This window comes from Eurytemora carolleeae, unplaced genomic scaffold (genome assembly GCF_000591075.1).
Source record: "Eurytemora carolleeae unplaced genomic scaffold, Eaff_2.0 scaffold78, whole genome shotgun sequence".
Taxonomy (NCBI): Eukaryota; Metazoa; Arthropoda; class Copepoda; order Calanoida; family Temoridae; genus Eurytemora; species Eurytemora carolleeae.
Window position 1 is genome coordinate 462,576 of NW_019396092.1, and position 12,308 is coordinate 474,883.

At 33.7% G+C, this 12,308-nt stretch overlaps 1 protein-coding gene across 6 annotated transcripts in view; it reads right to left on the reverse strand.

The window, feature by feature from the left end:
* Window positions 1–12,308, reverse strand: part of LOC111718465 (potassium voltage-gated channel protein eag) — a 52,464-nt gene that overhangs the window by 36,930 nt on the left and 3,226 nt on the right. For all 6 annotated transcript variants that reach the window (XM_023494076.1, XM_023494073.1, XM_023494074.1 and 3 more), the window contains 2 exons: window positions 6,114–6,177; window positions 3,544–3,582 (listed from right to left, as the gene is read on the reverse strand). In XM_023494076.1, coding sequence (XP_023349844.1) covers window positions 3,544–3,582; window positions 6,114–6,177 — 103 coding nt within the window. The remainder of the gene's footprint in view (window positions 1–3,543; window positions 3,583–6,113; window positions 6,178–12,308) is intronic.

A 12,308-nucleotide genomic window follows, 5' to 3' on the forward strand; every position in this document is an offset into this window, starting at 1 on the left:
TGCCTAAAAAGTAAGATTAGAATTCAATTACACTGTAAGAATGCAAAATGAAGCAAGAAGATTAGAATTCAATTACACTGTAAGAATGCAAAATGAAGCAAGAAGAAAAAGAGTTTCTTTGGCTCAATAAATTTAATGACTAAAGTACAAAGTTTAATCACTACTTGGAAAAAAAATCTTATATTTTTTACAATTTTAAACGTAATTATGCGTAATTATGCGTAACACTTTCTTTTACTTACGGAGTAGCATTACGCGAAATTACGTGTTAATTACGTATATGAATGAAAGTCCAGTTTCACATAATTAAGGCATACTTCCGCAAAATTGCGTAATACAAAACCATTCTGTAATTAGTAAAGTACATATTAATTCTAAGAAATGAATATATAGCGGGAAAAAAGTGTAAGGATATGCGCACTACAACCATGTCCAATCTGATTGGATAATTTAAATACTTTCTGTACAGAGAAAAAAAGTATATGTTTATTGAAAATATATTTCGGTTTAGGTTGACCCTCGTCAGTTCTAACAGTATAATAACCATCAAAACCGATGTTAAAAATCACAAGAAAATAAATCAACAAAAAAGATTTTTTGAAATTTTTTTTAATAGGCTGTGTCAAATGGACAAAAAAGGAAACAAACTCAGATCATGAGATGGAAAAAAAAGATAATGCCCCCCTCCCCCCTGATTTACATAAGTGAAACAGCAGGGTAGCTCTTTAAGGATGGAATCCATTAATTTCTGGAAGATGTTCCCAGCCTTCCGGGGCCCAAAGGGAAGACTCAGTAACTCAAACATGCCAAACAGTGTGATGATGGCAGTCTTGCAGATGTCCTCTGGGGCCATGGGAACTTGGTAATAGCCTTACTGCAGGTCAAGCTGTGAAATCAGCTATGTTGGCTACCAATCTTGAGATCTTTCTTAAAATCAAATATAATAGTTACTATCTGTTTACGTTATGAATCCCTATCTGTCTCCATGCCAACCTTCGATTCATGCTGCACTGATTTTCTCTTTAGTTCTTTTTGTGTATGTAATTTTTTTTAATGCTATAATTCAATTAAAGAATTTGGTTAACAGGGGGGCTCAGCTAAAACAGCCCACGGCTATTGAGTCCGCCTGCTGTGGAAAATAATATTTTACATATTGTGATTTTAAAAAATTAATTCGTAAATATTGTTTTTTTTTCTGCAGAAATAAATGATTTGATTTGATTTGATTTGATCTGAATGGTAACTGTGTTTAACCTCCTGTAATCTCTGCAGAGGGTGCCAACCTCCATCCTTCTTCTTGACCATATGTAAGAAAGAGGACCAAGGCGAGCTTGACCTACAGATGATTCCTGCTTTTCCATGGCAGACAACTTCTCCAGGTTTAGGCGTCTAGCTTTGGCAACAACTGGAGGAACGGGCAGGGTGAAAAGATTATGGCTGACTCTGTGACGAGGTTTGGAGACTGCAAATCCTTCTGAGGACACAACATTAGGGAACTCGTAGAGGAGGTCTGAGAATCAGCACTGAAAACTTCTCTGATTGGCAGCTGAAAAGGCCAATCAAACCTGTGGTCTCTGAAACATAGAGGAACTATGTGTCATCTGTAACATGAGAGAGAAGAACCATTGCTGGCTGACACAAGATCTTGAAGTAGAGGGTGGTTCACTGAGTGAATGCTGAAGGTAGACAAGAGGAACTGGCAGGTAGGGAACAAACATCCTCCTGCTGGAGTACTAGTTTCCCGACCAGGAGCAAGTAGCTCTGCACTTCTTGGCTTGTGACCCCTATTAACAATGGTAATAACAGAGGGTAGGAGACTGAGAATGGCTGTCCTGGGGGTTGCTGGCATGTGGAATAGCTAAATGGTGGAGCCGGTTTGATGAATATTGAATAGAGTTGAGGGAATGCTGCTCGTATTGGAGACGGAGAAAACTGAAGAGAAGCAACTCTGCTCTGCTAAATTTCATCAGCCTTTAGGGGAAGGGTAATGGGTTTGGAGAAATCATCTCTGAGTAGATAGGCACGTATGTCAGCACTCAGCAGGTGAACGCTGTAGGAAAACTCCAGAGGAAAAAACAATGTTTATGACCAACAGGGAGAAGGGCCAACATATTTGAGCTTAGAAGGCTACATGTCGCCGGACAAGGGCAGGTTGGATATAGCTTCATACCTCATGAAATCATGTTGGGCAAAGAGCTTTAGCAACCGTCTCTTCAGTGCTTCATAAGGTTCGTCAGCAGGAGGAGACTTGATGGAATCTAAAACCTGGTCTGCAGTCTCTTGGATGAAGGATGACACACAAGTAATAGAACTTCATGGACCGTGACCACTCCCTTGAGAGCAAACTGTGCTTCCTGTTTGGATTAACCAGGCTTCTGCAGAATCAGCCCAAAACGCAGGTACTTTAATGGACACCGTGTTCAACAGGTCCAAAAAGCTTAAGTCAGTCAGGGCTGAAACACTTTCAATGTCTATGGCAGAAAACAGTCTTTTGAGAGCTATAGATAGATGAAACTCAGGGTCACCAATTTGGCAATGCTCAATAAGGACAAAGTTTAATGACTAAAGTACAAAGTTTAACGACTAAAGTTTATTAAACTTTTTGGAAAAAACTATATCTTATATTTTTACAATGTGGAAAATATCTGGTCTGCTGGAATCTTCTCTTCTCAACACTATGTTGAGTTCTGTTGAAAACCTAGGGATTGTATTCTGCCACATGTTCACAAAAAGTTAAAAAGTACATCAATCTGCTATCCTTCACAGCTGATTTGTTTAACCTTTTAAAATGTCATTTTACAGCTGTTGGTTAAATTTAGAATGATGTTTTATAATTTTGTAGAGTGTTCTAAATGTTAGAGCTCAGGGGCCCAGACAGAAATTTGTCCAGGGAGGTGGGGGGCGGGAGAAAAGAGAAATACGCCCAACACTTTGACCCCTAGAAGTATGAGTTCGCGGACTGTACAATTCTTGGTGATTTTGCGTACATAAGCTATCTATGTTTATTTATTTATCTATGGTATTACTTGGTCTGAAAAGACGCCAAATAAAATAAAATATCAAAAATAATCATGCAATAGGACGAAAAATCTCTAAGATAGTCCTTTCAGGGTTAGAATTAGAATCTAAATTTTGATTTTACCATTTTAGATTACTAGCTAAAAAAACTGAAAAATATTCCTCCTTTGTTATTTTCGTAAATAAAATATTTACCAAGAAAAACTATTTGTATTTATTGAACCATGAAATTTAATCAAAAAAGAATTTAAATGGAACAGAAATCTTAAATAAAATATGAAAAAGATATTTCTTTATTAAAAGCTAGGGTTTGGTAGACAACAATTTTCATTTAGTGTAGCTGATATAAAAACAATGGGAATGAAGACACTTGCTCGAGGGATTAAACTTCCATTGGTTTTAATTTTGTTAAAAAAAATTTGTTGCCAAATGACACTCTTTATTCTTCAAACCCCAGTCTAGCTGAAATGTTAGAAATATCCCTTTATTCTAGCTGATAATTAATAATTTTTGATAAAATTATACCTGAGCTTCAAAAGCTGTCATCAGTTTCGTCACAGCAGCCTTCAAAATATTATTGTTACTTGCGTCAGGTTTAATAAAAAAAAAAAAACATAGTAATAAACCCTATCACGGCGCGCAGGTTGGGAGGGGGGGGGTGTTCTCCACCCCCTCCCCCTCTGGTTTTTCTAAATAACTTTAAAATGGCTTACACTAGAACGCTGAAACTTATCCAACTTTTTAACATCATATCATAGTTGTGAACAAATTTAGACAACTTTTTAACATCATAGTTGTGAACAAATTTGAACAACTTTTTAACATCATATCATAGTTGTGAACAAATTTGAACAACTTTTTTTTATGCATAGGGTAGGGTGGAGGATAGTCAAACTGTGAGTCTGTGGGTCGGTGTTTAAAAAAAATTTGGAATGGTTAATAACTTTTTTTGTTAATTAAGCTAAGAGGCTAAAATTTATATATTTGAGAGCCCTCGAAAAATATTATAAATGTGTTACATGATAATATTTATCAAAGTAAAATAAAAATTTTGAACATTTTTCCAACCTACTTTTTGAACTTTTTGAAATCCTCCCTTGCAGCCTAACCATTACAGTTAGAGGTCTAATTGTTTTATAATGAGCAGCCATAAAAAAGTTGGACACACTCCCATATCTCATCTCTAAGGGGAAAATCATAGGTAGGGTTTCCATTCGCAAAACTTTTGCGCAATTTTTGCGGAACGAAACGCAAACTTTTTCTTTTTTGCGCATCAGTTTTGCGCGAAAAAACAACAATTTGCGCAATCATTCGCAAAAGTCATTTCGCGCAAAACTATAGTTTTGCGCAATTCCGCAATTTCGTAAAAATCAAACGGTTGGTGACGGTGTGTGTTTCTTATAATTCAATTCTGGAAAAATCTTGTTTTGGAATGTCTTCCTATTGGCCACTTTTACATAATTGACCAATGACAGTTAAGAAGAGTTCAAATCTCACAATTTTCTCGACAATTTTAGTTTGGACATGCATATTTCCTAAAAGTGGATTCTTCAGGCATTGGTTACTTTCTTGCATTATTTTATATGAGATTAAAAAGATTTTAGAAATTTGATTAAAAAAATTTAAGAATATAATTCATACTTGATTAGGCAAAGCTTTTAAGGGTCACTTGAAATTATTTAATAGGATTAAAATATTGGCAAGTTTCACACTCTCTAATTTCTATTTTATTAATTTTGGTCCCTTAATTTAAACTTTTTGTAACTGGAAGTAACCAATTGAGTGTAGTATCATCGTTTTCCTACTCGTATGTTAATATTTTTTTTATGTATGGAATAAATCTTCAGTTGTTTAATTCTAAGCTTAGAATATCAATTTTTGACAATTTGCCTAAAAAGTTACATTTTGCGTAAAACTTGCGGTTTTGCGCAAATTGCGCAAAAAAAATTGCGATTTTGCACAAATTGCACAAAAAAAAATTGAGCAAAACTAAAATTTTGTTTCATGAGCAACTTTCGCAAAAAATATTTCCGGTTTTGCGCAAATTGCGCAAACAAAATAGCGCAAAACCGCGCAAAACTCATTGCGTTTCATGCGCAAAAATAGTGCAAAAGTTCGCAAAAAAAAATTTGCGCGAAAATAGCGCAAATTTTGCGCAAAAAATTTAGCCATTTTGTGGAAACCCTAAATTCATATTGGCGGGGGGGGGAAAAAACCCCCCCCCATATTTGACAAAAAAAGCCCAGATGGGATAGGGTTAATACAGGTTTTTAAATACTGATACTATTGATGTTCATCGGTTTGATTTGGTTTGGTTTGGTTTGGTTTGGTTTTTAAAAGTTTGAAATAAATCCAGATTTGAAAACTGTATTCTAAACTAAAATTTTCTTTATTAAACTTTCAAATATTTTGATTCTAAAAAATGGAAAAAATTTTTTAAAAAAACAATCGTTTCTTTTAGGTTTGTTTTTAGCGCGTTTTTGGTTCGTTTTGTGCATACATTTTCTATCAGGGGCAAAACTATGGCATATTATTAGAAATGGAAATGATCAAAATAAAAAATATTTCTTAAACAACTGTTTTTTTGACACTATTCCAAACTTTGACCCCGAAAGAAAATAATTGCAAAAAAACGACTGAGACTGAACCAACTTCATTCAGTTCAGTGACTGTAACTGAACCAACTTGAATGTTTTGCCAGGTCATGGTTTGAAAGCAAAGCTACAAATAAAATGTTTCTAAATTCAGTTTAAAGAGTGATTGGCTATAATCCTGGAAGATTTTAAAACGTTCCTATTAATCTTTAAAATGTTTCCTCCTTTCTTATTATTCGACACTCCTGGTGGTTACAATGGTTCCACATTGCAATCACTATTTTTCTATCTTAAAACGTGTTTAATTCTCACAATTTTCTTCATTGTCAAGCCTCAATTGAAACTAATTTTTGTTTTTGACAAGAAAAGATATCTTATTCATCCTTAATCAGACAGAGCTTTAAACGGTATCGTTCAAAATCGGAGAGACTTATTTATAAAGTCTTATTTTAAATTACGTCTACTGCTGTATCTTTAATTATGAAAATTTCTAAAAAGTACCTGGTCTGTGAGAGCACCCATCATAAAATCACATTTTATGGATTTCTGCATTATTTCAGCTTTCCTAAATATTAAATACTGTTTACTTGGTCGGAGATGGGAATTCATGAATGGAAAGATGGGAATTTATGAATGGAGAGATGAGAATTTATGAATGGATAGATGGGATTTTAAGAATGGAGAGATGGGTATTTATGAATGGAGTTATGGGTACTTATGAATGGAGAGATGGGAATTTATGAATGGAGAGATGGGAATTTATGAATGGAGTTATGGGATTTTATGGATGGAGAGATAGGAATTTATGAATGTAGAGATGGGAATTTGAATGGAGAGATGGGAATTTATGAATGGAGAGATGAGAATTTATGAATGGAGAGATAGGAATTTATGAATGAAGAGATGGGAGTTTCTGAATGGAGAGATGGGAATTTATGAATGGAGAGATGAGAATTTATGAATGGATAGATGGGATTTTAAGAATGGAGAGATGGGTATTTATGAATGGAGTTATGGGAATTTATGAATGGAGTTATGGGTACTTATGAATGGAGAGATGGGAATTTATGAATGAAGAGATGGTAATTTATGAATGGAGTTATGGGAATTTATGAATGGAGAGATAGGAATTTATGAATGTAGAGATGGGAATTTATGAATGGAGAGATGGGAATTTATGAATGGAGTGATGGGAATTTATGAATAAAGAGATGGGAATTTATGAATGGAGAGATGGGAATTTATGAGTGGAGGGATGGAAATTTATGAATGGAGAGATGGGATGTTATGAATGGAGAGATAGAAATTTATGCATGGAGAGATGGGAATTTATGAATGGAGAGATGAGAATTTATGAATGGAGAGATAGGAATTTATGAATGAAGAGATGGGAGTTTATGAATGGAGAGATAGAAATTTATGAATGGAGTGATGGGAATTTATGAATAAAGAGATGGGAATTTATGAATGGAGAGATGGGAATTTATGAGTGGAGGGATGGGAATTTATGAATGGAGAGATGGGATGTTATGAATGGAGAGATGGGATGTTATGAATGGAGAGATGGGAATTTATGAATGAAGAGATGGGAATTTACGAATGAAGAGATTGGAATTTATGAATGGAGAGATAGGAATTTATGAATAGAGAGATGGGTATTTATAAATGCCCTTTACCCGCACTTACGATTTTAGATATTTTTTCCTAAAAAAGTTGACATACTAAATTTAGAATCTCAAAATTAAACCAAGAACATTGATGTAGGTCCTCTCATTTCCTCAATCAAAATTTGCGACAAATCGGTCCTAGTTAGGCCTAGTTATCTTAAATATAATCATTACATTCACTTTGATAAACTATTTTTTGATTATACAGGAAACTGTTCAAAGATTTTATAAAATAGATAAAAAATGGAAATTAAACAATAAACAATAGAAGAAAATGTCCTCATAGAAACATTAAGACAAGAAAAGGTTATCACTAAATTAGGGTTTCTAAAGATAGACCAATAAAGTGCAAAAACTGAATCTTAAAAGTAAAAAAAAATATTTTACTTTTTTACTTTTAACCATTGGTGTTCTTTTATGTATATTGTACATCTTAAACCCTTCCAGGAATTAACAAATGGAAAATTGTAGAAAAAGTCCATCTACCCGCATTTGAAAAAATGAACCTATGAGAATTAGAATATCCTAAAAAAAAGTTAAACATTTTAGATTATTAGGAGTGAAGCCTTTATTAAAGTGTAGAAAGTTGAATCGAAGCTCAGTTGTACAGAAAATGCCAAATTTGAGCAAATTAAAAAATTAGCTCTGAAATTAATTTCAAGAAAATCTGAAGGGCTATAAATAATAATCAATTAACCATAATGATAAAAAGGCGACTTTAAAGGTCCTGTCGAGTGGCAAGGTTAGATCATGTACAACTTCAAGGGGCTGAGCCCCCCTTGCCCCTACCCCCTATATACGCCTATGCATGTCACATGGTACCCTCTAACCTTAGCTTTAGAAAAAATGATATAGTTAATCTTGTTTTCTATCTATAACTTGAGGAAAGCATGCTCTAAACCTCATGCGTCATATGGTTGCATAAACCGAACCAGCACGAGGATTTACCGGTCAATGGAACCCAGTGTACATTCCATTTCATTTTATGTACCGGGCCGAATTTTAACTAGTCAGGGCAAGCAGTACAGTACATAATACAGACTATATATGATACAACACGGGACAGTACGCCAAATGAATGATCCTCTTCTAGTGAAATGTATATGGGGAGTTATGTAAATCGTAACTTGAGAACTTATGCAGAAGAGACAAGGAGAAATAATACAGAAAAGAAAATAAATGTACACGTCACTTTAAGTACGTTAACAGTCTCTTATATAAACAAGTAATCATAGTAATATAATTAGTTTTCTTTTTCACCTTTATTTCAAAAATAAATTTTTTATTGAATTTCAGATGATGGTTCGCTGATCAATTAACGAACAACAGTATAAGTTAAAATGTTTGTGTGAAGCCCTACAGCAAGTAATATTTTATAATTCAACCTATCATAATATCTACACAAAATCTATCCATCTATCTATCCATCTATCTATCTATCTTTCTATCAATCTATCTATCTATCTATCTAACGATCGATCTATCTATCTATCTATCTATTTTTAATAAAGAAAGAAATCTCTCTGAATTTATAAGTATGTCGCTATTTCAGAGAAATATAAAATACAAGAGGAAATTTTGATAATATCATGTTTGAGTTTTATATGAAATAAGATATTTGCTAAAAGACATGAAGTTTTTTTAAACAAAAAATGTTAAATATTTTGAATGATATTATTTTTTTGTAAAATAATTTTTATGTCAGCCATTCCTTGTAGTGCGTATTACATCTTTGTGTCTTGAGATAACATTTGTTCAACCTTTTAATTTAATTTATTAAAACCATAAATAACAGATTTATATCTTTAATATTTTCGAAATTCTTCTAATTGGTGGGTTCGTAAGTTCAAATTAAATTCTGTTTCTGACAGCTGAATTAAGTTGTTTTATAATTGGATTGGATGTTTTTGAAAATAAAAATGTTAACAAACCACGGGCAGCCGTAGTACATTTGAATTTCCGAGCCGGGTCAACCTTTTCGGTCCCAGTTTGTACTGTATCGCCCGGACATTGGGTAAATGAAACAAACACTCAATAGGATTATGCTGGTGCAACAAGGTTGACGCGGTCAGACTTTAGCTTGAATTTACTTTTACTAAAGGGTCAGGGGTGCGTGCAACCCCCCGAATTATGCTTAAAAGTGAAGAGTACAATGCATGTTCTAACTTCATAGTAGAAATGTATTTGTTATTTAAAAGTTTTTAAAAGTTTTTTTATTTTTTTTTATTTACAGGCTTCAACGGCTTTTAAAAGTCGTAAAAATAGATTTTTCCAAAGTAGCCAAAGGGTTATTATCAAAATATGATAGATTTAAGCATTAAAGCAGTATGACCAAAATAGAGGAAGCCCCCCCCCCCCCCTCCTTGGAAAGGTTTAATATAAACCCTTTCCATGATTAACTTTACCATGAAAATGTCATGCAATGGGAAAACTTTGTTTTTAAACTAAAGTTTGACCTTTCATCTCAAACTTTACAATTGAAATAATATTGGCAAAATTATTTTGGAATTTGTTTAGTTGTTAATTATCCTTTTTTCAAAACTTGTAAAGATTAGGATTCTTATTATTACTAGAAAAATATTTTTTTTATTTTTTGTAAGAAAATAATTTCTTTTCTAACCCTCGGGTGTAAAATTAAAATTACAATTCACTTAAAACAAGGATTTTTTGTCCACTAGGTGTCTCTTTCACGCAGAACCACAGAAAAATCGAGAGCAGAGACACCTGGCGGCCACATAATCGTCGTTTAAATTGCATTGTATGTAAAAACAAATAAAATATATTATGAAATACAACTATATACGGTCCCGTTGTTGGGAATTAAATTGATTTTTTATTACGATCCATGTCGAATATTGCAACTTTCTGAATTTGTATGGATGTTAGGGCTGGGCATAGTTCCGCTAACAAAACAGATGTTTTCAAAAATTAACGGAAGAGTCCATTAACAAACACCGAAAACTGTTAATTTTTAAATTGTTAATAAAACGGATTTGCCGTTTTTGAAAAACATTAACGGCTAAAATTGTGAAAAAAAGTTAATTCGTTAAATTTCCTTATTTTCTGATTAAAATTGCATGACATTTTTTTTATTATTTTAAAATTTTACGCGTTTTGATGTTTTTAAATGTTGTCTTCTGTGTTTATAAACCGTTAACGAAAATTTGTCACCGCTTTCTGCCATTAATTTTTTAATAACGGTAGCATTAACAGCTGGAGCAGTTAACAATTGTTGAAAATTGTCTGTTAACGCCGTTAATAAAATTGAGATTGTTAACTAGCGGTAATATAAAAAAACGGAAAATGCCATTAACGGAACAAACGTTCCGTTCTTACCTTTAAAATTAATGGATTATGAAATTTTTATTTTTTAACGGTTGGAAAGAACCGTTAATACAACAGCTAAAAGTTGGAACGTGCCCAGCCCTAATGGACGCTACGTTCTTTGGTGTAAAAGGAGCTGCTGTAACAATTTTCTCCCTATGGACGTAACAGATAAAGTATGATTGGTAGCAATTACCATCGAATATTTTTCGACGTAAGCCTATTATAACCCCTTTCATTTTTCACGAACACTCCCTTTAAGGCCGTCGTTCAAGTATTATATTCATTTTATTCTATTAATTTTAACCTATAAGGCTTGCTTTAAACTATATTATTTATTAAGTCATTATCAAATTTACTAAACAGTTTAAAAGTTATAACTTGACATGTAAGTAATAAAAATATAATTTTGAAAGAAAACCATACATTGCTTTTCAATTCTCAAAATGAAAAAATGATTGTTTTTATTGAATTTAATAATATTTCTACAAAGGTCTATTAAAGGTTTCGGTTACACCGTTACAATGTTGCATTAAAGCCCTTCATTGTCTGTGGAGTGCAAGGGCAATATGCAAGGAAAGTTATTTCAGAGGTGTACGCATCTTTTGTACTGCAGTGTACTGACACTGTCTCTGGGCGGTAATGTAAACACAAGACGGATGTCGAAGCCTGACATGGGATCCATCTTTCACATAAAAAATCAATGAAATATTCTGGTCATAGGAAACTATTATGTTAATTAACAAATTTATCCAAATTTAATGATTTTAACCTCCTCGGATACTAAACGAACACTGATACATATATTCTTGTTTACAAATTCCGCCCAGAGAGAACTGGTTTCAATATGTACGCAGAGTATACGCAACTGCAATTGACTTTCCTTGCATTATAACCTTGAGCCAGTGCAGGCTGTACAGTATGAATACAGACTATATAAGGTAAAACGGTACAGTATGCTAAATAAATTATACCCTTCTAGTGCAAGCTGTACAGTATGAATACAGACTATATAAGGTAAAACGGTACAGTACGCTGAATAAATTATACCCTTCTAGTGCAAGCTGTACAGTATGAATACAGACTATATAAGGTAAAACGGTACAGTACGCTAAATAAATTATACCCTTCTAGTGCNACTGCTTGTGCAATATGCAGTACACTGCTTGTGCAATATGCAGTACACTGCTTGTGCAATATGCAGTACACTGCTTGTGCAATATGCAGTACACTGCTTGTGCAATATGCAGTACACTGCTTGTGCAATATGCAGTACACTGCTTGTGCAATATGCAGTACACTGCTTGTGCAATATGCAGTACACTGCTTGTGCAATATGCAGTACACTGCTTGTGCAATATGCAGTACACTGCTTGTGCAATATGCAGTACACTGCTTGTGCAATATGCAGTACACTGCTTGTGCAATATGCAGTACACTGCTTGTGCAATATGCAGTACACTGTTTGTGCAATGTGCAGTACACTGCTTGTGCAAAACAAGTTTTGAGAATGCCGCGGAAAATACTGAATACACCATGGGGCATACAAAATATCTACATATTTGTTTACAAAATATATGTACTGCAGTTCAGGGTGGAATGTAAACAAACTCATAGATGCCCTGTCTGAGTTTTGTTTTGTAAACAAAGATAAAGACGGTTCCACAGGTCAATCTGTTTATTACAGTACTCAGGGGTGATTTCT